Here is a 26,839-nt window from a genome sequence, read left to right as displayed (position 1 = left end):
TTTACAAGTTTATAGTGATAAACTATTTTTTAGCACAGTGCTAGGGAATTAACTCAAGACTCTCCATATGTGCAGTACCATTGAAAATTTACTATAATGCACTATACTAATGTAATGTGGTATATATATATTATAGTATATTAATTACTAATTTATTACATGTGGGTCTCTACTTCAATCCTATCAATATTTTTCAAGTGACAAAAAAGAGGGAGAAATAGATAGGAAAAATACTACAGCCCTTAAAAGTTCACACTTTCGGGGCCAGACGGTGGTATACTTGGTTGAGTGCATGTATTACAGTGTGCAAGGACCCAGGTTCAAGTCCCTGGTCCCCACCTACAGGGGGAAAGCATTGCAAGTGGTAAAGCAAGGCTGCAAGTGTCTCTCTGTCTCTGTCTCTCTCTCTCTATTTCCCCTTTCTCGATTTCTGTCTCTATCCAATAAATAAATAAACGTAAAAAATAATAATATATTTTTTAAAAACTTCACACTTCATGAAATTTAATGAGTAGCCTCCTGGGTGCTGCCATGTGGCACCAAGTCTCAAAACAGGACCTTGAATGTAACAAGATGGACATTTCACCAGATGAGTTATCTTCTAGGCCCTGAAAAAAACTATATGTCATGGAAACAAACATATGGCTACACACTGAGGTAATGGTGTTATAAATACATACATCTACTACACACACACAAGTATATATATGCATATAGAGAGAGATGCATTAAAATTAGATTCTAGACAATAACAATTATTTTGAAATGATAAATAGTAAAGCTGTTGAAATTTTAGTAGTAAACCTAAATTATGATTTTTACTCTCTTTAGATGATCTAGACACGTTTCTGTTCGTTCAATATATTTTTTTAACTTTTTATTTATAAAAAGGAAACATTAACTAAATCATAGGATAAGAGGGGTACAACTTCATGCACTTCCCACCACCAAAACTCTGTATCCCCTCCCCTGATAGCTTTCCTGTTCTTTAACCCTCTGGGAGTATGGACCCAGGGTCATTGTGGGATGCAGAAGGTGAAAGGGCTTCCCCGCTGAACATGGGTATTGACAGGTCAATCCATACTCCCAGCCTGTCTTTCTCTTTGCCTAGAAGGGCTCTGGGGAAGTGGAGCTCCAGGACACATTAGCGGGGTTGTCTGTCCAGGGAAGTCTGGTTGGCATAATGGAACCTGGAGGTTGAAAAGAGAGTTAACATGCCAAACAAATTGTTGACCAATCATGGACCTAAAGGCTGGAATAATGCAGATGAAGAGTTGGGGGGGGCTCCATTTTGTAAATAGCTAGTAGGAATATTTTAGTTAAATTCCAAAGGGCCTGTGGCTATACTAGTGTGGTTTTGTTTGTTTGTTTGTTTGTTTGTTTGCTTTTGCCTGAGCCTGAAATCTGATATGCAGATGGATCCTTATTACTGTCTGGGGAAGTGATGCCATGGCTGGAAAAAGAACCAGAAAGCTGGATCAGAAAAGAGAGTAGCTCCCAAATATGGGAAAGGTGTATAAATATTGTTGACTGTAAACCCCATCGATTTGATGTGATCTGGGTCTTTCAATATTTTTATATTGCTTGGGATGATGTGGTGTCTCCCCAGATACTTTTATTTATAGGAAAATATCCTGGTAACTGTTTTACAAAAAGTCTTTGTTTCTTCTGTTTTTCAATGTTATATAAAATGCCAAGATTTATGAAGCTAGTCTTTTCTCTTTGTTGACCAATTATTTTCTATTTGACCAGTTATGGTAGTCAAATCTTATTTTCAGTACCTCAGTTCCCCCACAATTTGATTGTAGCTTCTATTTATAGAGAAAGTTTTTTAAAAAAATTTGAAAGCATAAGATAAACAAGTCCAGCTTTGAATCACAACTGAATAAAATAGATTTGACTGTATTAACTTCCTAAAGAACTTTGGAGAAAGTTTATAAACTTTGCTCATTCAAATGAAAGAACATTTAAAAGCTATAAAATGTTCATTGGTAGATTTGGTGATATTTGGTCCATGTCCAAAGTGCTAACATATAGAAGAGTGTTTGCTTATAAATAAACCTTACCTCATTAAACATATAAAAAGTTTAATTGAGAAGTACATTCATAAAAGAATACATATACAGCTCCATTGTAAGTATTATCATACATTCATATTTCTTGGTAAGTAAAGATCATGATTTATCAAAATTGTTATCCTATGACTCTTCAGCAATAGGCGGTAGTAGTTACTGAATTATTTTACACTTCAACACACATATTCTCTTTTCCTGTTTTACATACACAGACACACAAATTAAGTGTTCAACTAGTTGACTTCATTTAATCCTTATTATTTAACAATATGATGTTTCAAAACAGTCGTCTGTGGAGTTAGGAATGAATGTTAGTGGTAGAACACATACCCAGGCATGAGGCCAGGCAGTGCAGTATCTAGCCCTGCAGAGTAATAGAGCAGAGCACTGATCAGCCTATCTCTTACTATTTTATTCAGCCACTCACATCTAAAATTTTTGAGTAGCCCTTCGATTTTATAATGCCCACTTTTATGTTTGCTTGTTTGTAACCCTTGCCATGGATTGGTTGCTTCTAAGCTTGCCCATTTAGTATGGTTCTATTATTGAGCCAACAGGGATTTTGTGACATTGGTGTTTTATATATTGGGAGGGAGGAAAATTCTACCACATGTCACCTGTCCTGTGATGATACAATAGAGTCTATCTGCCATGTTTCAGTCAGTACTCCAGCCTCCAGAAATTAATAAAATGGAGAACTGCTTTCTTCTGAGTGCTCATAATACCGATGGACTTATTTTAAGTCCACGACCACACAACTTTTGTTTTTGACTAGCTTTTACATGGATACACTAGTGAAACCTTGTAACCACTTCTATATCCTGATGTTCCTGAAGTAACAGGGTAAGCACCTAGAAATTCCCCACCTTCTTGTAGCAGATCTTGTCCTCTGCTGTACAGCTACCAAGATGGCACTGACTGCCAGCCCAAATGACTTCTTCTGTCTTGAGAATTTCTCCTTCACCCTTTTTTCATCCACTGGCCAGTTGTGCCTGTACCCACTTGTGACTGAGTTTCCTCAGTTGTAATTTAGTGAGTTGTCAGCTAAGTTTTCATTGTCTTATCTACTTGATTAGGGGAGTGGCCAAGTGGTGGTTCTTACTCCATGACCCAATCACTCCTCCAGAAGTCTAGCTCAGCTTTTTAAAAAAAAATACACTCGCGGTAGTTGGGCCGTGGCGCACATGGTGCAAAGCACAAGGAGTGGCGGAAGGATCCCGGTTCAAGCCCGGGCTCCCCAACTGTAGGGAAGTCACTTCACAAGCGGTGAAGTAGGTCTTCAGGTGTCTTTCTCTCCCCCTCTGTCTTCCCCTCCTCTATCCAGTTCTCTCTGCCCTATCCAATAACAACAACGTCAATAACCACAACAACATTAAACAACAAGGACAACAAAAGGGAAAGTAAATAAAAATAAGTATTAAAAAAAGAAAGTACACTCACTGAAGTCCTATCCTGAAGTGGTTTGATTTATTGAGTCTGTTTGGAACATGGACATCATTGCTCTTAGGCACCAAAGTAAATTTTCGTAAGCAGTGTATTTATAGAACTCTATACCATGACCAAGTAGATATTATTCTGGATAGAGAAGGGTACTTCAGCAATAGAAAACCTGTCACTATAGTCTAAGACATCATTGAGCTAAAAAAGAAAAGTCATAATATGATCATGTCAATAGATACAGAAAAAAAAATGACAAAATTTAATGCCCATTCACGAAACAGTGTCTCAACAATGAGACCAAAGCCACTACTCAGCAAGTGGAGCACATGCTATTCTTACATGAGATACTAAGTTTGATACCCTAAATGAAAATGGCAGAATTTGGTTTGGGGATAGGTTGTCCCCCCCCCTTTCTCTCTCTCTCTGCCTTTCTGCCTCTTTTCAACTTTGCCTCTATCCTTCTCCCATAAATAAATAAATCATCAAGTCTCACAAAGTGAAAATTACCTGGAATGTCTTCATCTTGATTCAAAAACTTCAATGAACGTCATAATTAAGACTGAGAAACAAGAAGTGTTCTTGATTATACCAAGATTTTTAACATTATCATGGGTAGATGTGAAATGGTACACCTATGACAACAACATTACTATAAGTTAGCATTTCCTCAATAAAGTGACATATTAAAAATAATGGACTAGGAGATCATCTGGGACTGCAGCGAGGCGGGACTAGAATGACTTCAGGAACCCACCAAATCACCGCTGATCTTGAATGGAGTTTGAAAAAATCATGTTAAGTGGAATAAGTCAGAAACATAAGGATGAATATAGGATGATCTCACTCTCAGGCAGAAGTTTAAAAACTAGATCAGAAGAAGAAGCACAAGTAGAACCTGAACCGGTGTTGGCGTATTGCACCAAAGTAAAAGACTCTGGGGTGGGTGTGGGAGAGAATACAGGTCCAAAAAGGATGACAGAGGACCTAGTGGGGGTTGTATTGTTATATGGAAAACTGGGAAATGTTATGCATGTACTGTCAAATGTAAAACATTAATTCCCCAATAAAGAAATTAAAAAAAAATAATGGACTATATAGATAATACTAAAATCCAGCAGTAAGAAAACCTGTTTTAAAGTCTGTCTGAAGAATGAGAAAGGAATCTTAACAAATATTTCACCAAACTAGAGGTACAATAGGAAATAAGTGAAAAGATGTTCTAGATTATGTCACCGAGTAATTGAAATTAAAAGACATGAGATATGCCGTAAGCTGTCCAAAATCAAATACTACAAAATCAAAGGCTTGTGAGGATATTCACAGTCATTGTTGATGGAATTGCAGAGTTGTGCAGTCATTTTGGTAATTTGCTTCATACTTGATAACAAACTATTACGCTTATCATATGATTCTGCATTCAGAAATATTAGTATCCAAAGAATTTGAAGTTATGCCTATAGGAATTAATGCTAGGGAGTCGGGCGGTAGCACAGCGGGTTAAGTGCATGTGGCGCAAAGTGCAAAGCACAAGGACCGGCGGAAGGATCCCAGTTCGAGCCCCTGGCTCCCCACCTGCAGGGGAGTCACTTCACAAGCGGTGAATCAGGTCTGCAGGTGTCTGTCTTTCTCTCCCCCTCTCTGTCTTCCCCTCCTCTCTCCATTTCTCCATCCTGCCCATCAACAATGACATCAATAACAGCAATAACTACAACAATAAAACAACAAGGGTAACACAAAGGAATAAATAAATATTAAAAATAGAAATTAATGATAAAGAAAAAGAAGCAACAAATAATGAAGAAAAAAAAAACAAGAACAAAACACTTGCAGCAACTTTATTCCTAGTTTCCAAAATTTGGAAGGTAACTGTCATGCCCTTCAGTATTTGGGTGAATGTACTGGTACATCCAGATAAAAGAATATTTTGCAAGAAAAAGAAAAGAGTGTCAAACCATTAGAAGAAATAATGAAATCATAAATGTACATTATTTAGTCAAAGTAGAAAATTTGAAAAAAAATGACATACTTTAGGATTTCAACTGTCTGACATTCTGGAAAAGACAAAAACCACAGATTTGTTTTACTCTATGACACAGTGGTTGTCAGGAGTTAGTATAAAAAGTAGAATGATAGAGCAGAGTGTTACTGCTTTGGAAACATTTACAGAAGCTATTCCTTCTTTGTGAACTGCATTTTCTGCTCTGTTCTTCACCTAATTTTTATATATCAGTCGAGCTGATTTAATAAATATTTCTTGGAAAATATCCTCATGCCCATTTCTGCCATCTTTTGTGAGAATTTTTTTGATTTTATATTGTTAGGCTATTTACCCTTCAGCCAATTCAAGCATAACTATGTGTTCTGCTTGGCTTAAGTAATTTCAGATTTATTATTTCCCTGAGAAAAGTTCTGTGCCAGGCAACTAGATACCTCAAAGTAAAAGTGCTTATGGTCTGTTGTGATTAGACTTAGAGCTACTAAACTCAGCAATCAAGTGAAACCTAAAGAAGACACCATAAGTTCTGCAGTCAAATATTTGTTACACCCTCTTCTCATATCTATCCCCTACTTCACTTTCCTCTCACACTGTCTACTCAACTAACTAAAAAAAAAAGAAAAGAAAAAAAAGGGGAAAAATGTATCTCCTGATCTCTTTTGACAGTATCAATATTACTGTCATCCCTCAATAATACTTAGAAGAAACATTAGTACCACTCCACTGCTCAGAATTTCCTTTGGAACCATGCATAGGGCTTCCATGTGGCGTAAGGAGAGTGTATCATGTTGAGTAAAGTGTATGTTCTACCAGAGAAGTGACCTTTCAGCCACTGATCAAATTTTTTATTGCATAGCCACAGACTGAGGCTATTCATTTTAGTCCTGTGAATTCTTTCGTTTACTACAGTTGCAGGGATTTGATGGGTTTATTATTATTATTATTATTATTATTGTTTTTCTGTTTGTTTATTTCATAGCCATTAACACACTTTTGGTGATATTTGAAGATTTATTTTAAACAAATATAGCAGTCAAACCAAGAAGCCTAGGTACTCTAAATTATGAATTCCTAATCCTAACTCTAAAACTGTATTTCAGTCTTCATCGCGATTAATGAAAAAACAATTAAGTCTATCTAGAATTGCCCCATATTAAACACCAGTTTTCAAATAATTAGAATGTCAAAATAATTAAAACTATACTGAAGCTTATTTAATCTTTACTTGGTGCCTGAGAGCAGCCTTAGGTCTTACATTAGCTCTTGTTTTTCATGTTGAATAAAGCTATTTATCATCTAACAGAACTATAAACATAAGGCTCATAAACATTTAATCAAGTTTCAATGAAGAATTCAAGGTATAACCTTTACAGTCATACAAAAGACACTTGCTTATGGTCATGCTCTCACACTATATATTTGAATATTTTCAATATATATGAAAGTGTATATATTGCATTCTTGGAAAAGTTGTGGCATATTTTTCTATTTTTTTTGTACAAAAATGTATCATGAATTTTTTGACAACCTAATATGTTACAAAATAGGGCAAAATGTTATTTTACATTCATTTCTTTATAACAAACATTCTGGGTGGTGTCCAATCCTTAGTAGATACTCAGTGAGTATTTATTAAACTAGAGAATGATTTTTGTCTTGGGAAATAAAGCAAAGAAGTTTTCTCAGGGGCTGGGTGGTGGTGCAACTGGTTGAGCATACATATTACAATGTGCAAGGAGGACCCAGGTTCCAGCCCCCAGTTCCTGTTTCAGAGGGAAACTTCACAAGTGGTGAATCAGGGCTACAGTTATCTCTCTGTCTCTCCCCTTCTCTGTTCCCTCCACTGTCGCCACTTCCTCTCAAGTTTCTGGCTGTATCTATTCAATAAATAAAACAAAAAGTTTTCTCATAGTGTAGCATATGTTTGATTTGCATTTCCCCAATAAGTGAGAATGAACGTCTTTTAACTCATCTGTTACTTTATTTCTATATGGCTATTTTGTAGAAGTGACTGTTCAGCTCCTCTATCCATTTTTAATTAAATTTTTTTATTTCCATGAGTTATATATATACTTTGGTTGTTAAACCTTTGTTTCTTTTTTATAAATAAATTTTTTTTAAAAAATTAGAAAAGAGCAAATGAAGTCAAAGCCAATGGGGGGGGGAATAATAGAAATTGGAGCAGAAATAAATGAAGTGGAAATTTTAAAAGAGTGCAAAAGATTAGTGCCATCAAGAACTGATTCTTTGAAAAGATAAACAAAATTCATAAACCTTTAGCTAAATTCATTAAGAAAAAAATGGGACCTCGAATAAATACAATCGGAAATGAAAGAGGAGTTATATATAACATATAACACAAAACACTAGATCATAATAGACTGCTATGAACATTTATATATGCACACATATACTACACACACCAACAAATTAGACAGTCTGAAATAGATATAAAAATTCTTAGAATCATAAAACTTCCAAAAATGATTCAAGACGAAATAGAAATTCTGAATAGGCTGATCATGAATAAAACAAAAGCCCAGGTACAAATTAACTTCACTTGAGAATTTTACCACTTTTAAGTATCTAAAATCTATCCTTCTCAGCTTCTTCCAAATAACTGAAAGAGAAAGAAATGTTTTTATGCCCTTTGGATAAATTGCTGGAGCATAGTAGATTTTCATTTTTATTGGTTTAGGGACTCATATTGTTTTCCATACAGGCTGTACGAGTTTGCATTCCCACCAGCAGTGTAGTGAAGTTTCTCCTTTTTCCACATCCTTGCCAATGCTTGTCATCACTTGACTTGTTGGGGTGAGCCGTTCTCACAGGTGTGAGGTGATGCCTCATTGTGGTTTTAATTTGCATTTCTCTACCAATGAAGTAGTGAAATAGGTAATTTTTATATGTCTGAGCCATCTATATATCTTCTTTAGAAAACTCCCAATTCAGATCCAAAAGTAAGAATTTTTACTCAGGGGGCAAGCAGTGGCACACCAGCTTAAGTGCGTGTATTGCTATGCACAAAGACCCAGGTTCAAGTCCCTACTCCCTACCTGCAGGGGAGAATGCTTCAGAAGTGCTGAAGCAGGTCTTCAGGTATCTGTCTTTGATTCTCTCTCTTTCTCTGTCCCCCTTTCCTCTCTCAATTTGTCTCTGTCCTAAATAAATAAATAAATAAATAAATAAACAAGATAAAATAGAAGGAAGAAAAGAAAGAAGTGGCTTCTGGGAGTTGTGGATTTGTAGTGCTAGCATAGAGCCCCAATGATAACCTGGTGGCAAAAAGAATATTTAAACACCAATCTTAAATTATGAACATTGTATACGTTTAAGAATTCTATTTCATCAAAGACCATGGAAAGAGGTAAAGGATCTATCAAAGAAATGGGGTCAAAATATTGTGGCAAACTTAATGAATAAAAAATAACTAGATTGAGTAGAAGCTGGAGAGAGAGCTCACCCGATAGGGTGCATGCCTTCCTATGTTCACCACTTACACTTGAGTCCTGGAGGCATGTAGAATGACTTCACAGTGGGAAGTTCAACTACTGTGGCTTCTCTCCCTCTTTCTTTCGATCTCTCTGTCTAAAGCAAAATAAGCCAAGAAGCAGTGAAATCACATATGTGTGAGACTCCAGTTCTGGAAAAAAAAAAAAACATATAAGATAAAAATGCCTCTAGTACTATAAGAAAATCAAACAGCTGAATTAACAATGGATCGAAGTGGAGGTGACTATGCTAAGTGAAATAAATAAAGAGATGGACAATTACCAGATGGTTTCATTCATATGTGGAATGTAGATTAAAATAAATGAGCTTGAAAACACAGTGATAACGAAGCTGTCTCTTACACTTTGCAAGTACAACAACTATAGAAGTTGGAGGACTTGTGACAAGCAAGGAACTTTGATAAGGATGTAGTGACTTGTACTATTTGTGAGTGTGAAATATACCCCTGAGATTTTATAATTTGCATAATACTTAAATTACTAGAAAAAGGGGAGGATCCCCTAGAAATGTACTAAAGTCTCATGTATTCCCCTCACAAAAGAGGCACTACCAAAACTTGGCAAAGAAAGCTGGCAGAAGGGAAGCAAGGTCATCTACATAAAGCAAATTAATAGTTAACCCAGTGAAGCTTTACTTTTACTCAAACTTCTGTTTGCCTCAATTACACAACTTTTACATTTCATGTCACTTAAAATATTTGGTAAACCCAAGGCCTACTCAAATAAGTAATCACTGCTCTCCACTGCCCACAAGCATCAAAGTGAGGAATGAAGATTAAACCATGTAAATTTGCAGTGCATTTCAGTGGATTAGGGGCTGGCCTGGGTTTGTAGAAATGTTCCTGAAGACTCATGTAATAGCTACAGTACTGGCAGACAGGGAGAAGACAGGTAAGGGAAGAGAGGATGGTTGTAGCTAATATATTATGAGTATTTCCTAAGTGCTAATAAGCACTGTTGTAAATATTTTAAATGGATTACCTCATTTAATCCTCACAACAGTAAGACCTTGTTCCGCTAACTTTTGAGCTACTTCTTTCTTAACTACCTCTGTTTTTAAATTTTATTTCTTTATTTTAAGATTTATTTATTTTATGAAAGAGGGAAACTGGAGAGTTGCTCTAATATATATATTGCCGGAGATTAAATCCAGGATCAAGCCCTGCTTTGTAGCAACTGACCCATTTCCCTGACCTAATATCCTCTTTTTTTAACTATTTTTTTTTTTTTTTGGTAGAACACATCTTTATTGCTCATTCATCCTTAGGTACAGGGCTGTCTTCTATGGTTTGGTTATTATAAATAAAGCTGCAATGAACACAGGAGTACATATACCTTTTTTAAGTTAACATTTTAATATTCTTTTTATTTTTTTTATTTTTTTATTTATAAAAAGGAAACATTGAAAAAAACCATAGGATAAGAGGGGTACAGCTTCACACAATTCCCACCACCAGAACTCTGTATCCCATCCCCTCCCCTGATAGCTTTCCTATTCTGTATTCCTCTGGGACTATGGACCCAAGGTCATTGTGGGATGCAGAAGGTCTGGCTTCTGTAATTGCTTCTCCACTGAACATGGGCATTGACTGGACGATCCATACTCCCAGCCTGTCTCTCTCTTTCCCTAGTGGGGAAGGGCTCTGAGGAAGCGGAGCTTCAGGACACATTGGTGGGGTTGTCTGTCCAGGGAAGTCTGGTCGGCATCATGCTAGCATCTGGAACCTGGTGGCTGACAAGAGAGTTAACATACAAAGCCAAACAAATTGTTGACCAGTCATGGACCTAAAGGCTGGAATAGTGCAGATGAAGAGTTGGGGGGTCCTCCATTTTGTAAATAGCTAGTAGGCATATTTTAGTTAAATTCCAAAGGGCCTGTGGCTTTTATAACTATTCTACTTGGTAGTAGGGAGGGAGGTAGAGGTGGAGGGGATTAGGTGCTCATCATACCTGTAAGGTTGACCCTGGATTTTCTGCAAGTTTTTTCTTTGCCTTGTTTACCTCTTATTATAGGACTTTCACTTTTTCTTGGCTTTCAGATCACAGAAGTTAGGAATCACTGAGCATATAATATTCCTTTCACCGTATGAGAATGAGGTGTAGCATCTTCCCCTGTGGATTTCAGATAAGGCTCTATATCCTTATGAAAACCAGCTTATTTACCATGTTTAGAATAGGATAAATGAGAATTCTATAATTCTAGAATTGTTAACTTTATCAAATGCTTACTTAACTAGTGCTGCTTAGAGATCTGGGTATATTCTTAATGTGTTTAGGTGTAGTTTAACATTTTGCCCTATATAAAAATGCTGAGAGATGGTTATGACATTTAGGTGTTTAATGGACTCAGTTTCTTCCCCCTTTGTAAAATAATCATTTTTCTGACACTTTATACCATAGAAACAAATAATATGTGTTTATCATAAATATTTTCACTCATTTTAGCAAAATATAATGTCAGTCGATCTAAGGGAAATCAATAACATAAAGTACTAATAAAGTTATTTTGGCTTATTTTTTGTAGACCTTGAATAATGAGATGAGTACAGATGATGACAATGACTATGCAGAAGAAAAAGAAGGGTACATCTGTGCAGTATGTCTGGATGTTTATTTCAACCCATACATGTGCTACCCTTGCCACCATATCTTCTGTGAGCCCTGCTTAAGGACGCTAGCCAAAGACAATCCTGCAAGCACTCCCTGCCCATTATGTCGGACAATTATTTCTAGAGTCTTTTTCCAGACAGGTAAATCTTCTGTTTCATTACCATGATTGCTTGATTCTTTTATAGCTACCTCTTAGTTCTGCCTTTAAAAGTTTGGAATTATTATGTGAAAGTTACTGAAAATCTGTCATGCACATAAGTATTATTGGTCATCATAAGGCATCATTGCTACACATTTTAAAAACCATGCTTGCTTAACTCTTTTTCCCCCCACTTTTTATTTGTGAATAACAGTGGGTTACAAAATTTTACGATTACAGGGCACCCATTACCAGAGTTCTGTGTCTCCACCCTCCTGCCTCCCAAAGATAACTATCATAATCCTCAAAAAGTCTTAGGAACAGTTGGCTTCTGTTTTTGTTTTATTTTTATTTTTTCCTTCTTGAAAGTTCACATGTATCAGTTCTTTAGATTTCACATATGAGTGGAACCATCTGGTAGTTGTTTTCATCTCTTAATTATTTCACCAACATAGTCACCTCCAGTTTCACTCATTTTGTTTGCTTTCAATCTCTAGAAGCTTTTTACTTTGATGTAGTCTCACTTATTTACTCTCATTTTCATTTCTCATGCTCGTAGGGTTGAGTCTCCCTTCAATGTGAAAATTCTGCGATGTTGGGGGAGGGAAGACAGCATAATGGTTATGCAAAGATACTCTCATACCTGAAGCTCCAAAGTCCCAGGTTTAATCCCCTAAACTACCATAAGCCAGAGTTTAGTAGTGCTCAAAATAATAACAATAACAATAATAATAAAATAATAACAATAACAACAATAATAAAAGATCGTGCAGTGTTTCAGCAATGTTTTCATCTAGTTACTGGCCCAATATCCTTCCTTGTCTTTGATCCATTTGATCTGATTTTCATGCATAGTCTTAGGTGGTGGTCGAGTTTCACTTTATTTGTTTTTTAAATTTTTATTAGTGATTTAATAATGATTAGCAAGATTGTCCCTAGCACTGCAAAAACAGTATCATCTGTTTTCCATCTACACCATGCCTCGGCCTCGCGTGAGCTTAATGTGCAGCTTGGCGATACGAGAATCCGGCATGAAGCCCAGCCAGTCTATCTTGGCGTTACTCTCGATCGCACTCTGTCATTTCACGAACATCTCATAAAAACTGCAGCAAAGGTGGGCGCGAGGAATAACATCATTGCAAGACTAGCCAGCTCCTCATGGGGCGCGAGCGCTTCCACACTACGATCATCATCTCTGGCATTATGCTATTCCACTGCAGAATACTGTGCCCCAGTATGGTTCCGTAGCCCCCATGTCCACTTGGTCGATTCCAAATTATATTCCTCCATGAAGATAATTTCTGGAACCATCCATTCCACCCCGGTTCCATGGCTGCCAGTTCTTAGCAACATCGCCCCGCCAGATATTAGTCGGGATGCGGCATCATCTAAGTTCATTTCCCACGTCTACGCTCGACCGGATCTGCCAATATACGCGGATATCTTCGCCCACCCTGTCCAACGCTTGACGTCTCGTCACCCAATCTGGTCCCATATGCCTACACTGAACTTCTCTGTTCCAGTCTCTTGGAAACAGAGTTGGCAGTCAGCTGAGGTAAAGAACAAACACCTCATCACAGACCCCTGCAAGCGTCAACCCGGCTTTGACCTAGCACGTTATGATTGGGCCCTCCTCAATCACTATCGAACAGGCCATGGCCGGTGCGCCGCTATGTTCCATCGCCGGGGAGCCAGAGACGACCCAAACTGCCCCTGCGGCTACAGACAGACTATGACCCACATAGTCAACGACTGCCACCTCTTCAGATTCAAAGGAGATCTCGAAACTTTACATCATGCTCAACCTGACGCTGTTGACTGGCTACGGAAGAAGGGCAAATGCTAGAAGAAGAAGCAAGATTGTAAGATAACAGGGGTACAGTTCCATACAGTTCCTATCACCAGAGATCCATATCCCATTCTCTCCATTGGAAGCTTCCTATTCATTATCCCTCTGAGAATATGGACCAAAACTCTTTATGAGATTCAGAAGGTGGATGGTCTGTCTTCTATAATTGCTTCTTTGCTGGATGTGGACGTTGGCAAGTTGATCCATATCCCGACCCTGTTTCTATCTTTACCTAGTGGGGTAGGGCTCTGGAGAGGTGAGGATTCAGGACACATTAGTGAAGTCCATCTGCCCATGGAAATCTGGATGGCATCGTGGTAGTGTCTGCAACTTGGTGGCCGAAAGACAGTAAGATATAAAACAGGACAAGTTGCTTATTAAGCAGGAATCCAAAGATAAGAATAGAGCAGATGAAACTAGGGGTCTTCGTGTAAAAAGAAGCTAGGAAGTCTATTTTAGACTTATTTATTCCAAGGGGCCCATGACAGGCCCATGACTTTAGCAATTTTTGCCTAACCCCGATAGCTAACATTCAGGTGGACTAAAAGTATTGCCTGGGAAGATGCTATCAGAATTTAGAATAGGGCTAGAAAGCTGGGTTAGAACAGAGAGTAACTTGCAAATATGAGGAAAGTATATAAATACCTTTAACTATAAACCCCATCAGTCTGACCTAGAGCACATATTTATTCATATTCAGCACAGGAGCCTGTATAGCCTCTGAATCCCTGTCAGTCTAAGCTTGCTGCCCATGGTCACAGCTAGGAACATTCTAGGCTGCACTCATTTCAGGACCAGTCTTCCTCAAATGACATAGTAGTTTGACCCAGCCTCCCTTTGGAAAGTGGGACAGTCCCTCTATTGCTGCTCTACAGTGAGGGCAAGGTCCTGGAGAGGCTCACAAGAGGGCTCATGATGATCTTTCTGAGGGAAGTGACCAATGATGTTGGAAAGAGGGGTCAATTAGAGGTGTAGGTCCATCAGATCTATGTGGGAATCCAAGAATTCCCTGACTAGAGTCCCAGAAGATGGGGTGGCCTGGTAGTGACCAAAAAGTCCATCATTAAAGTGTGCTGGTCTCTTGCTCTTATCCAGCTTTTATAGTCCTTACTTTCTTTATCTGATGAGGTTAGGCCTAAAGTAATTGAGGAAGGTGAGATAAGGGGTGGGAGAGAAGGGTTTCTAGGCTGAGTAGTGTTTGATTAGATATTGTATGGTGCCTTCTGTAGGTCTGTCTACTTTCTTGCTGAACTTACTAAGTCTACTCACAGCAGCTATTGAGCACCTTCACTCAAAGGTATTTATTTTCCCCTAACTTATGGATACATGTTCACATGTACCCTGCTGCTTTTGCCCTGGTCTATATGTAGATTCTGGAACTTTGTTAGAGTATGTGCCATTTGAAATAGAACTAGGGAATCCCATGTATTAAAAAAGGTCTCACCAGAATATTGAAACTGGAGGGTTGACATCTCAGGCTTGGCAACTCAGACAACAATGGAATACCACTTTACCTCTGTGAGAATGTCATACATCAGAAATGACAACAACACTAACAAGTCCTGGAAAGGTTGTGGGGACAAAGAAACCCTCCTGCACTGCTAAAATTAATGGAAATTGGTCTAACCCCTTTAAAGAGTAGTCTAGAGAACTCTCAGAAGGCTAGAAATGGATCTTCCTTATGACCCAGCAATTCCTCTTCTAGGGATATATCCTAAGGAATCAAACGCACCCATCCAAAAAGATATGTGTACACCTATGTTCATAGCAGCAAAATTTGTAATAGCCAAGACCTGGAAGCAACCCATGTATCCAACAACAAATGAATGGCTGAGAAGATTGTGGCATACTGTATATACAATGGAATAGTACTCAGCTATTTAGAATAATGAATCCACTTTCTTTGCCCCATTTTGCACGAAGCTTGAAGGAATTATGTTAAGTGAGATAAGCCAGTAAGAGAAAGATTAGTATGGGATGATCCCACTCATAAGTAGACGTTGAGAAAGAACAGAAAGGGAAACACAAAGCAGAGTTTAGACTTGATTTGGAGTATTGCACCAAAGTTGTTTTCCTTCATATAAGTAGCTGACCAATTTTCCCAGCACCATTTGTTGAAGTGACCTTTACTCCACTGAATCATTTTGGCCCTTTTGCCATCTGTTTGGTGTCAGTATATGTGTGGATTAATTTCTGGGCTCTGAATTCTGCTTCTTTAATCCAAGTGTCCATTTTTAGTCTAGTACCACACTGTTTTGATTACTGTTGCTTTGTAGTGTAAACTGAAGTTGAGGAGTATGATACCTCCAGTTTTTTTCCCTTTTTTCTCTGAAGTGCTTTAGCTGTTCATGTTTTTGTTTGTTTGTTTTTTGTTTTTTGTTTGATTGGTTTTGTGGTTCTACATAAATTTTTGGACCAGTTTTTAAGTTTTCTTGAAAAATGCTATTGGGATCTTGATAGGGATTGCATTGAAATTATAAATTACTTTCAATAGAATGGCCATTTTAATAATTTTTATTCTTCCAATCCAGGAACAAGGATTGTTCTTTCATTTCTGTGTGGCCTTCTCTATTTCTTTTAACAATGTCCTATAGTTCGTCCTGTAAAGTTCCTTTGCCTCCTTTGTTAGATTCCCCCCAGGTATTTTGTCTTTGGGGGTTTGATTGAATAGGCTTGAGCCTTTCATTTTCCATTCTGCTGACTCCTCATAGGTATTCAGAAGGGCTACAGATTTCTGTGTGTTAATTTTGTATAGTGAAACTCGTCTGAATTTATTAACTATTTTCAGTAATTTTTTGGTAGGATCTTTGGGGCTCTCTGTCTTATCTGAATACTTTTATATCATAGAACCATAGCTGAGACTCATATCTAATCCATATTCTTTCCTGATATCTTAAACCTAGTAACTAGTTGTCCTTCATTCTTAACTTTGACATCTGTAGTGCCAAGGGAATGCCAATAAAGTTGACAGAAGCCCTGTTTAGGTTTCATTCCCCATATCTGCCTTCCACAGCTACACTTTCTTTTCTTTTCTTTTTTTTTCTTTCTTCCTTTCTTTTTCTTTCTTTCTTTCTTTTTTTTTTTTTTTTTGTCACCAGGGTTATTGCTGGGGCTTAGTGTCAGCTCTATAAATCCACCACTACCAGCAGCCACTTTTCCATTTTCTTTTTCTTTCTATATTTATTTGACAGACAGAGAAAGACACCTGCATACCTGCTTCACTGCTCATGAGGCATCCCCTGCAGGTGGGGAGCAGAAACTTGAACCTGGGTCTTTAGATGATGATATGTGCATTTAGCTGGTTGTGCCACTTCCCAATCCCCACCACCCCACTTCTCTCCATTCTTTAACCCTTATTTACTCTGGAGTTTTAGGGAATAAATCTGTAAATATTATTACACAATTATGATAATTATTTACCCCTGAACTTCAAACTTTCTTAACCTTCTTGTTCTTTACTTCTTTCTTTCTGAATATAAAAAGAGTACAATGGAGAAAAGGTTTGTTTACTTAATTGTCATGCAAATATGAGATAAAACATGCTGTTTAAAGTATACTAATGCTAATGCAGCAAGGAAAAATTAATGGATGTGGAACATAAAACACTGCCAAGGAAAGGGAGAAAAATAATATCAATAAAGAGTTCTGATAATTACTGAGTATACTTCTATATGCTACAAACTGGGGAGAGGACTTGTATCTCTACCTTCTACCCACAAATGTAAAACAAAATAAAGGTCATTAATAGTAAAACATAAAAGAAAAAAAGATAGGGCCACCTGCATGGGAGAATTAGATTATTAAAACAAGCTTTCAGTACTTTTTTTAAATTTTATATTTATTTATTTATTTATTTTCCCTTTTGTTGCCCTTGTTGATTTTCATTGTTGTTGTTATTGATGTCATCATTGTTGGATAGGACAGAGAGAAATGGAGAGAGATGGGGAAGACAGAGAGGGAGAGATAAAGACAGACACCTGCAGACCTGTTTCACCACCTGTGAAGTGACTCCCCTGCAGGTGGGGAGCCGGGGGCTCGAACCCGGATCCTTGCACTTTGCGCCACATGCACTTAACCCGCTGCGCTACCACTGGACTCCCTAGTACTTTATTTTTTTATCTTTTATTTTTTTGGAAGGAAAATGAAGCAAGCCTTCTACTTTTACACACATTTCTCAGCAAGTTACATTTAAAAGTTGCAAGTTAAAGTGAGAGTTTATTTTTAAATGAGTTACAGTTTTGAACTGTCACTTTTAAAGTAAGACAACATAGTAAACCAAGTAAATGAGAACATACTCATAAATATAAGACTTGTAAAGTAATACCATACACAACATGACTTTATATCAATCAAAAGATAAGCAATTCTGAAAACAATAGTTCAGTCCTATGTAGTGATGAGACTGTGAAATTGCAGAATTTTCTTAACTTTAGACATAATACAAACTGCTATCAAATTTGAGACATTTTTTGTTCTGTTGGTGTAGGTCAGACAGAATTTCCCTTGTAGGTATGTACTGAATAGAAATATGTATCTGTACACTAAACTGCTCCTGACTTGTTAGTGTGTCATTACCTTCTCTCTCTCTTTCTCTCTCTCTTTCTCTCTCTCTCTTTCTTTCTTTCTTTTTTTTTTCTCAGCACTTCATGGTATATTCCATTGAGGCTGTTAAGTTCAGTAGTCAATAAACAATGAAGAGTAAGCTAGCTATGCATCTCTAATCTTTCCACAGCATGTAGGTCAAGCATAGAGTCACTGCATCGAGCCAGGAAAAACTAGGTGAATAATAGACATGCCAGGAAAAGTGACTGTACCAAACAGAGAAGTGGTGTAAGGGACACTATGTTGTCTTCAGTCTCACCAGTCAGATTATCCTTCTGTTGTGAGGAAGAGAGAGTAAGGGATAGAGAGAGGGTAACAAACAAATAATTCTTTGAAAGAGTAAAAGCTTACTGAAATTTCCTTCTCTCTGGCTCAACAGAATGAAGAAAAGAGAGATACTATCAATAAAATAACTTATTATTATTTTTTTCAAACAACTATTCAAGAAAGCATTTACTAAGAGACTGTTTCAGTAGACATCATTTAGATACTCTGCCTAGAGATTTAGAAAGATGTGGTTCTTGCTTTCTATAATCTAGTTTAGCACTAGTAGAAATTCTTAAGATTTATTTTAATGACATAGTAAGACAAGGGGCATTATTAATTTATAGTGTAATGACTATGTGAGGGTAGAGGGGCAGATATATAAGCCAAGTGGCCATGCGTAGTAACTACAATTAGATGAATTATTTGGTTTTAATTTTTATATAAATATTTGTTAGTGTTTAAAGTTATTTTAAATATGTTCTGATGGCTTAAGGAAAAAATAAAAATAAGAATACAAGTAAATGCTCTCATGATCTATAAAAAGAAAAATAATGATTCCTAAGGGTAAGTAAAGGTTTTCTGGTACATTAAAAGTAATTTTTATGTGATTTCTCCTCTGGGGCATCTTGAGAGATGAATTAGGCAATGTATTCAAAAAGCATCTTCAGAGAAAATGTAATATCAAGTTTTCTAACACTGTATTTTATGTGACTCTTTGATAAAAGCTAACTAAAAATCAGAGTATAAATTACTGAAAGTCACATTGCTAGTAAGCAAAAAAAATGTGATCTAGTTTTCTGATAAAAATAACTTTTAAATTACATAAGTAGCACAGTTTCATTATAGAAAAGTGAAATGATACAAACAAAATTGTAACTGTAAAATCCTCCAAAGTTCAGCCATTTAAAGACCACTTTAATGAATATCCTCCCAGAAAATATATAGGCCCTTTTTATACCAAAATAAGACCATGCTACATGCATATTTTTACAAAAAAAAAGTAAGCTCATATTACATATATGAACTTATACATGTATTAACTTGCTTTGTTTAACTTAAATCCTGTGACTTATAATGTTCTTTTCTTTTTTCTTTTCACCAAAACCTTTTTTTAGCTCTGGTTCATGGTGGTGCCTGGGATTGAACCTGAGAAGCTGAAGCCTCAGGCATGAAAGTCTCTGGTTCTGCATTTAAAACAAGTGTAGGGGAAAATAAAAGCTCTTTCAGTTTTTGGTTTTGGGGTGTCTTTTGTGTGTGTGTGTGTGTGTGTGTGTGTGTGTGTGTGTGTGTGTGTGCCCAAAGACTCTTTATTGCTATAGTTTAATATTTTTATTAGCAATTCAATATTGACCTACAAAATGACATGTCAGCAAGGGTACTAATTCCATACTGTTTCTTCTGCCAGAGTTCTGAATCCCAAGTCCTTCCATTGCAAACCATCACGGTTCTCCCAAGGTTGCAGACATGGGTTAACTCACAGCTCTACAACTTTCTGTTTACATTTGTACATAATTGCCCCCTTTCTCTTCCAGGTCCAGTCCTTTCTTCCCCACTAAGCCACACATAGCCCTATTACTACATCCAAATTTCTCTCCTCTTTTCATCCTCTCTTTCTCGGACCTGATGGAGGTGAAGTTCCGAGCCCTCTCATCCTCTTCCTCCTATCACTTCTCCTGCACTGGGAGTAGAAGCTTCTGTAATTGCTTCTTCACTGGATTTGGAAATCTGCAGGTTAATCCATACCCCCAGCCTGTTTCTGTCTTTCCCTAGTGGGATAGGGCTCTGGAGAGATGAGGTTCCAGGAAATACTGCTGAGGTTGTCTGCCCAGAGAAGTCAGGGTGGAATCATGGTAGCATCTGCAACTTGGTGTCTGGAAGGTGGCAGGACATAAAGTGAGACAAGATGGTTAATGAATAAGAACCAAGTAGGAACAGAGCAGATAAGATTAGATATCTTAGGCTGGATGAAAGCTCAGAAGTCTATTTTAGGCATGTTTTAGGGATCCTTAACTATGGAAGTTTTTGCTTGAGTTTGATAGCTAGCATGAAGTTGGATAAAAACATTGTCTGAGAAAATGCTGTCCAAGTAAAGGGCTAGAGAGTTATATTAGGGCAGAGAGTAACTCCCGTTCTTGAAAATATTCTGTGGATAGAATTAACTACTTACCTCCACCCACCTAATCTAGGGAATATATATATATATTTAGCACCAGAGCCTGTGTAACCTCTTAAGTCCCTACGGGTCTGAGCTCACAACTCATGGTCACAGCTGGGAACAGTGCAGGTGATTTTTGCTATATTATATTAATACAAAATGACTTGTATTTTCCTGAAAGACAGCTAACACCTGTATGTATGTAATCTAAAGAACTGAAACAAACGAGCTTGTAAGAAAACAAAACAAAATTTAAAACCCCCTCTAGTTTCATTTATTGTATCCCAAAGGATTCAATACCATATTTTTTCATTGCTGAGTAGTATTCCATTGAATATATGCACCATAACTTCTGTATCCAGTCATCTATGAATGAGCGTTTAGATTGTTTGCTTTCACTCCTTGGCAACTGTAAATAAAACAACTATGAATATAGGGAGGGGTTTATATGTTCCTATTAGTGTTTTCATCTGAAGTATTAATCTCTAATGAATAGCTCAGTAATTTTTGTAAATCTATAGTGTTAAATGCAATCAGTTTTATATATTTTTTCTTTTTATGTCCATAAGTGTCAAATCCATAAATGTCCATGAATGATCAGTTATCCTTTAATTATTCAGTGATACATGTACCTGTCTTTTGTTACCTTTTAAATCTTTTTAAAGACTTATTTATATATTCATTTGTGTGTGGGGGATATATCAAAGTACTATTCAGTGTAGCATATGGCACTGCAAGAGTTCAAACCTCAGAGGTATGTAAATTCTCTGGTCTAATGTGGTTATCTATTTCTGTGACTTCTACCTTTTAAATAATTGAGTTCTGTTTTGTCTGATAGTAAGTCTGGTTGTCCCTACCATTTGTATGTTCCAGTGTTGCATATATGATTATTTGCCAACCTTTTACTCTGAGTCATTTTCATTCAAGCTATCATGGGTCCCCTGTAGACAGCAGAAAGTTGGATTGTCATTGCCACTTCTGAGCCCCAATTGCATTTTAGCTATTCTGTTGTTATACTCATGATACATAATACCCTTTTTCCCCCTCCCTGTTCATTTACTTCTTTTAAAACACAGTCTTTATGCAGACATGGGCTGTGTAATTCATCACTGTATCCTCTACATTTGACACAGCGTGTGTCACAGGACCTATTCCGTAGAAGTGTTTTATATGTAGGCATACCAGAGTTGCATTAAATGTGAATTTGAGGGGAGTATTGTTTATCTGAGGGGGAGAAAACTGTTGAATCTACTGCAGTATTCACTGTTATAAGGAGATAGTTTATTACCAAAATAATCCTCTTACCATTTTCTCAAACAATTTTGTAAAATATTTCTTCCTTTTACTTCACTATAGAGCTGAACAATGCCACAAAAACATTCTTTACTAAAGAATATTTGAAGATAAAACAAAGCTTTCAGAAATCCAGCTCTGCAAAATGGCCCTTACCCAACTGCAGAAAAGCATTCCATCTCTTTGGAGGTAAGGAAACTAATGAAAAGAGAAAAGTCTGGTAACCTAATCCGAGTTCTCTTCTTTATTTAATTTAACTTTATTTTTATTGAGTAGAGAGAGAGAAATCGAGAAGGATAGATAGGGAGAAGATAGGGAGAGAGAAACAGAAACACCTACAGCACTACCTCATTGCTTGTGAAGTCCCCTCCTCCCTTCAGGTTGAACCTGGGTCCTTGTGCGTGGTCACATGTGCATGTACCAGGTACTCCAGGGCCTAACCTCCTCCAACTTATCCTTTTTTTTTTCATTTTTAATAGTTATTTATTTTCCCTTTTGTTACCCTTGTTGTTTTTTTATTGTTGTTGCAATTGTTGTTATTGATGTTGTCATTGTTAGATAGGACAGAGAGAAATGGAGAGAGGAGGAAAAGACAGAGGGGGAGAGAAAGATAGACACCTGCAGACCTGCTTCACCACTTGTGAAGGGATTCTCCTGCAGGTGGGGAGGCGGGGGCTCGAACTGGGATCCTTATTCAGGTTCTTACGATTTGCGCCACATGCACTTAACCTGCTGCGCTACCACCCGACTCCCCCAAGTTATCTTCTTAAAGATGTTTTTCATTGTGTTTAAAAAAATATTTATATAAGCATGTTTCTATAGATCAATTTTAGTGGCAATTTTGCTATGGAGTTTATTGCTAAAATCTTCAGGTTTATATCTGAAGAAATAAAGATGAGCAAGAACAAATTTAAAGAGACTCTAGGCTAAATTTTCTTGATAATTAATTAAACAGTAATGTTTAATATGAGACTCTGGGGTGGAGGGTGGAGAGTTCAGGTCCTGGAACATGATAGCAGAGGAGGACCTAGTGGGGGTGAATTGTTATGTGGAAAACTGGGAAATGTTATGCATGTACAAACTATTATATTTTACCGTCAACTATAAACCATTAATCCCCCAATAAAGAAATTTTTTTAAAAAATAATGTTTACTATGTAGATAATGACTTTCATCTCAACAATTAACAGATTTGGCAAAAGCACTAGTGTTCTCTGTAAAGATCACTGGCTATTAAATACATGTGTCTGTATTCTTAATTGTCCTTAAATACAAGATAAGTTGAAAGTAGCAGAGTGCTGATATAGAAACTGTTTCCAGGGTGCACAGTATACTAGAAATCCCAGTTTCTGGGTTCGGGTCTAGCAATTTGTCTCACCCTAGTGGTTTCATAGGACCGTCTTGTTTTTGTCAAGTGGGAATCATTTTATATTCTGCATCTACTTACTACAGCGATTGATTGTGTATGTCTGAGGTCAGCTGAAGTAAAATCACATTCTGATTAATGACTGATTGTACAGACCTGAGAAATGGCTCACTTGGATGGTGTTTTACTTTGCAATGTGCACGATCTATATTTAAACCAAACCCCCACCACACTGAAAGACGCTCTGGTATGGTGGTCTCTTTCATTTTCATTCCATCTCTCTGCCTCTCTCTGTCTAAAAATAATGATCACTGGTTACTCTACACAGATAGAAGGAACGAAGTAAGGACTAAACAGTATCTTAATACCTTTTTCACCTTTGAGAATTATTACTGTGTAATGATAATCTTACAATATGAACATGAAATATAATTACATCCTTTACAACAGGTCTGTCAGAGCATTAATTACTTTGTAATGTGCAGGGTCTTCTAATATTTATGGAACAGGAGAAATTAAGACCAATACATAGATATAAAGAAGTCAGTAATAGACTCTTCATGGTTGAAGCAAAGAAAAAGTGATTCACAAATTCCTATCATCTGAAAAAATACAATTTAAGAACAAATGAAATTTTATACAGGTTTGAATACCAAAACTATAAACATGTAAATATGAATATTTATAAAGATATAGCTGTAGAAATGAGGGCACAGGTACATTTACAAATATATCACTTATCCACAATATAATTTGACACCAAAACAAGAAAAATGTGAAATCAAAACAAAATCAGTCTTAAATGATTTTATATTAAAGGAGATAAAACTTTCATATGAATTATGTGCTTTAAGATATTCTTTTGTGGGGGCTGGGTGGTGGTGCACCTGGTTAAGTGTACATGTTACAATAATGCTCAAGGACCCAGGTTTCAGCCCCCAGTCCCCACCTGCAGAGGAAAAGCTTTGCGGGTGGTGAAGCAGGGCTGCAGGTGTCTTTCTGTCTCTCTTCCTCTCTGTCACCCCCTTCCCTCTTGATTTCTGGCTGTTTATATCTATTAAATCATGTCAGTCAAACTTCAGGGCACCAGTATGCCGGGCTAGCTTCGCAATGGGAGACAGATGACCAGGGGACACATGGCTGAGCGGAGAAGCAGTATTTCTTTATTCACAAGTGAACGGTTCAAAAAACTAATCTAATCTAATCACAACCCAATTCTGTCCTGCCTCTCTCTCCTCGGGCAGAAGAGTCAGGAACCAAGGAAGTACATAGGATAGAGGGCGGGGAAAGGAAGAAGCATGAACTAGCAAGGACTAAACCAACTAGCAAGGACTAAACCAAAATCTCCCGGAGGCAGGGGGAGTGAGACCAAACCAATGTAACAGAATGACCATGTAAATAGACCACAACGTCAAGCAATGTAACAGAAGGGATCCCAGAAGCAGAACTAGAAGCATACCAACAAAATAAAGGTAATAAAAAAAATTTTTTAATTATTCATTTATGTCCTACCTTCTACTGCACTCAGAGTTTTTTTTTTTAAATGAAGCAACTTTTTGAAAACCTCACAATTTCCTTCATCTTTTTATATTCTGAGGTACTGAAGCTATAATTTAAACTGTTATTTCTTTGTGATGTTAGCTGATTTTGTCTTCCCTACAGACATTCCATGGGTCTTAACTTTTTATAAGTTTTTATGGAGGAGGTACAAAGTAGTTTTATTATGCAACCTTACTTAAAATATACATTACTATCAAGAGCTCTGCTTAGCTGTTTAATTCAACCAGTAAGGAAAGTATTGGGTCTTTATTCACTTAATGATAGCAGCATGAGTTTAAAACCAGAGGCAATGCCAGCTTCTCCTATTTCGTTTTCCTTAGTAAAACTGTTCTCTGGGAAGAGTAGGGTTTCAGAAAATAAATGTGGGGACCCCTCACTGTTGAGGGAGCCCCAAAGAAACAACTGCTTCCATTTTATGTGCTCTATGTGTCAAGGGTTCAGAAGCTAAATGTGCCAAAGTAGTGGGTGGTAGTATAGGGTAGCGAAAAGTGTCTTCAAGATCTCCAACTTTTACTTCTTTAGAGTGGTATCAGCAGAGGCACCTAAAGAGGGGATGTCCTTGCCCAAAGTTTCAGATGAAGGGCCTAGAAATAACGTGTGATGGGTTAGGAATATGAATTTGTGACAGGACGTGCCTGGCATGGTAATAGAGAGAAAAGGTGGCTGAGACCTTGACTATAGAGATGATTTGTACACTAAGTCAGATGTGGGAAGGCAGCTCTCTGCTGTGATGCCTTCCTGGAAAAGCCTTTGTCTGTGGTCCGGCTGATAAACAGCACTTAGGCTTTCAATCACACCTAACTCCTCAATGACCAATATTATCTGAAACACCGTCCTTTATTTCCCTGAATTCTGTACTGAGTTCTTCTTTAAACAGTTATTCATTCGTATGTATACTAAAATCATTTCATTTTGTTTTTGAGCCTTTGCAATTGTAACAGCTTTGTATGTGTGTGTAACCCACCTTTGCTTTATCACTCACTATTACGTTCCCTGTGTTCACTCTGTCAGTAAATAGCTTTATCCATTTATTTTTACTGCTGTTCTCTTGTCAGTTATGTGAATGTGAAACAGTTCATCTGTTTTCCCTAACAACTGTTTTTGCCCTGTTTCCATTATTACACACAACATTGCTATAAACATTTTCTTGTTACCCTGAGAATAAAAGTTTCTATGGAATAGATGTCAGTGGAAAAAGCACATCTTTAACTTGATTACATAAACCAAACATAATCTTTAGTGAGTGTACTGATTTATCCATAGCATAATTACCACATTTGGTATTTCCACACCTTTAGATTTTTCCAGTCTGTTAGATATGAAATGGTGTTTTATTGAGGTTTTAATTAGCTCCCTGATTACTAAGGGGAATTGAATATGACCATATGGGTTTTTGACCATTGATTTTCTTCAGATATGAATTAGTTACATGTGATTTGTATCCATTTTCCAATATCCACTGTATCTTTTGTTGATTTTGAGAGTCTTAAGATATTTTTGGTAACTCCTTTCTCTGTCAAGTGAAAGGCAGGTATCTTTTCCTACTTGTAACTTTCTTTTTACTTTATGGTATCTTTTAGTTAACTGTATTTCCTTATTCACCGCCTTTCTGGTATATGCTATTAATAAATTTTTCTTTATCCCCAACATCATAAAGATATTTTCCTGTGTATGTCTGTGTTTGTGGTTCTGCCACCAGGCTTACCACTGGGGCTCAGTGCCAGTACTACAAATCCACTGCTCCCGGCAGCCATTTTCTATTTAACTAGATAGAGAGGAGTTAAGAGGGGAGGGAGAACTAGAGGAGGAGTAAGGAAGATAAACACCTGCAGACCTGCTTCACCATTTGTGAAGCGTCTCCCCTGAAGGTAGGGGCTCACACCCAGGTCCTTGTGCTTGGTAATGTGTACGTTCAACCAGCTGTGCCACCACCTACCCCACCACCTGCCAAACCATCCTTCCTGTGCTTTTATCA

At 37.2% G+C, this 26,839-nt stretch overlaps 1 protein-coding gene across 6 annotated transcripts in view; it reads left to right on the top strand.

The window, feature by feature from the left end:
* Window positions 1–26,839, top strand: part of RNF180 (ring finger protein 180) — a 165,810-nt gene that overhangs the window by 124,738 nt on the left and 14,233 nt on the right. For all 6 annotated transcript variants that reach the window (XM_060191284.1, XM_060191287.1, XM_060191283.1 and 3 more), the window contains 2 exons: window positions 11,548–11,773; window positions 22,002–22,127. In XM_060191284.1, the coding sequence (XP_060047267.1) occupies window positions 11,548–11,773; window positions 22,002–22,127 (352 nt within the window). The remainder of the gene's footprint in view (window positions 1–11,547; window positions 11,774–22,001; window positions 22,128–26,839) is intronic.

This window comes from Erinaceus europaeus, chromosome 5 (genome assembly GCF_950295315.1).
Source record: "Erinaceus europaeus chromosome 5, mEriEur2.1, whole genome shotgun sequence".
Classification (NCBI taxonomy): domain Eukaryota; kingdom Metazoa; phylum Chordata; class Mammalia; order Eulipotyphla; family Erinaceidae; genus Erinaceus; species Erinaceus europaeus.
Note: the sequence above shows the minus strand (reverse complement) of the source record. Positions and strands in the feature narration are given on the sequence as shown.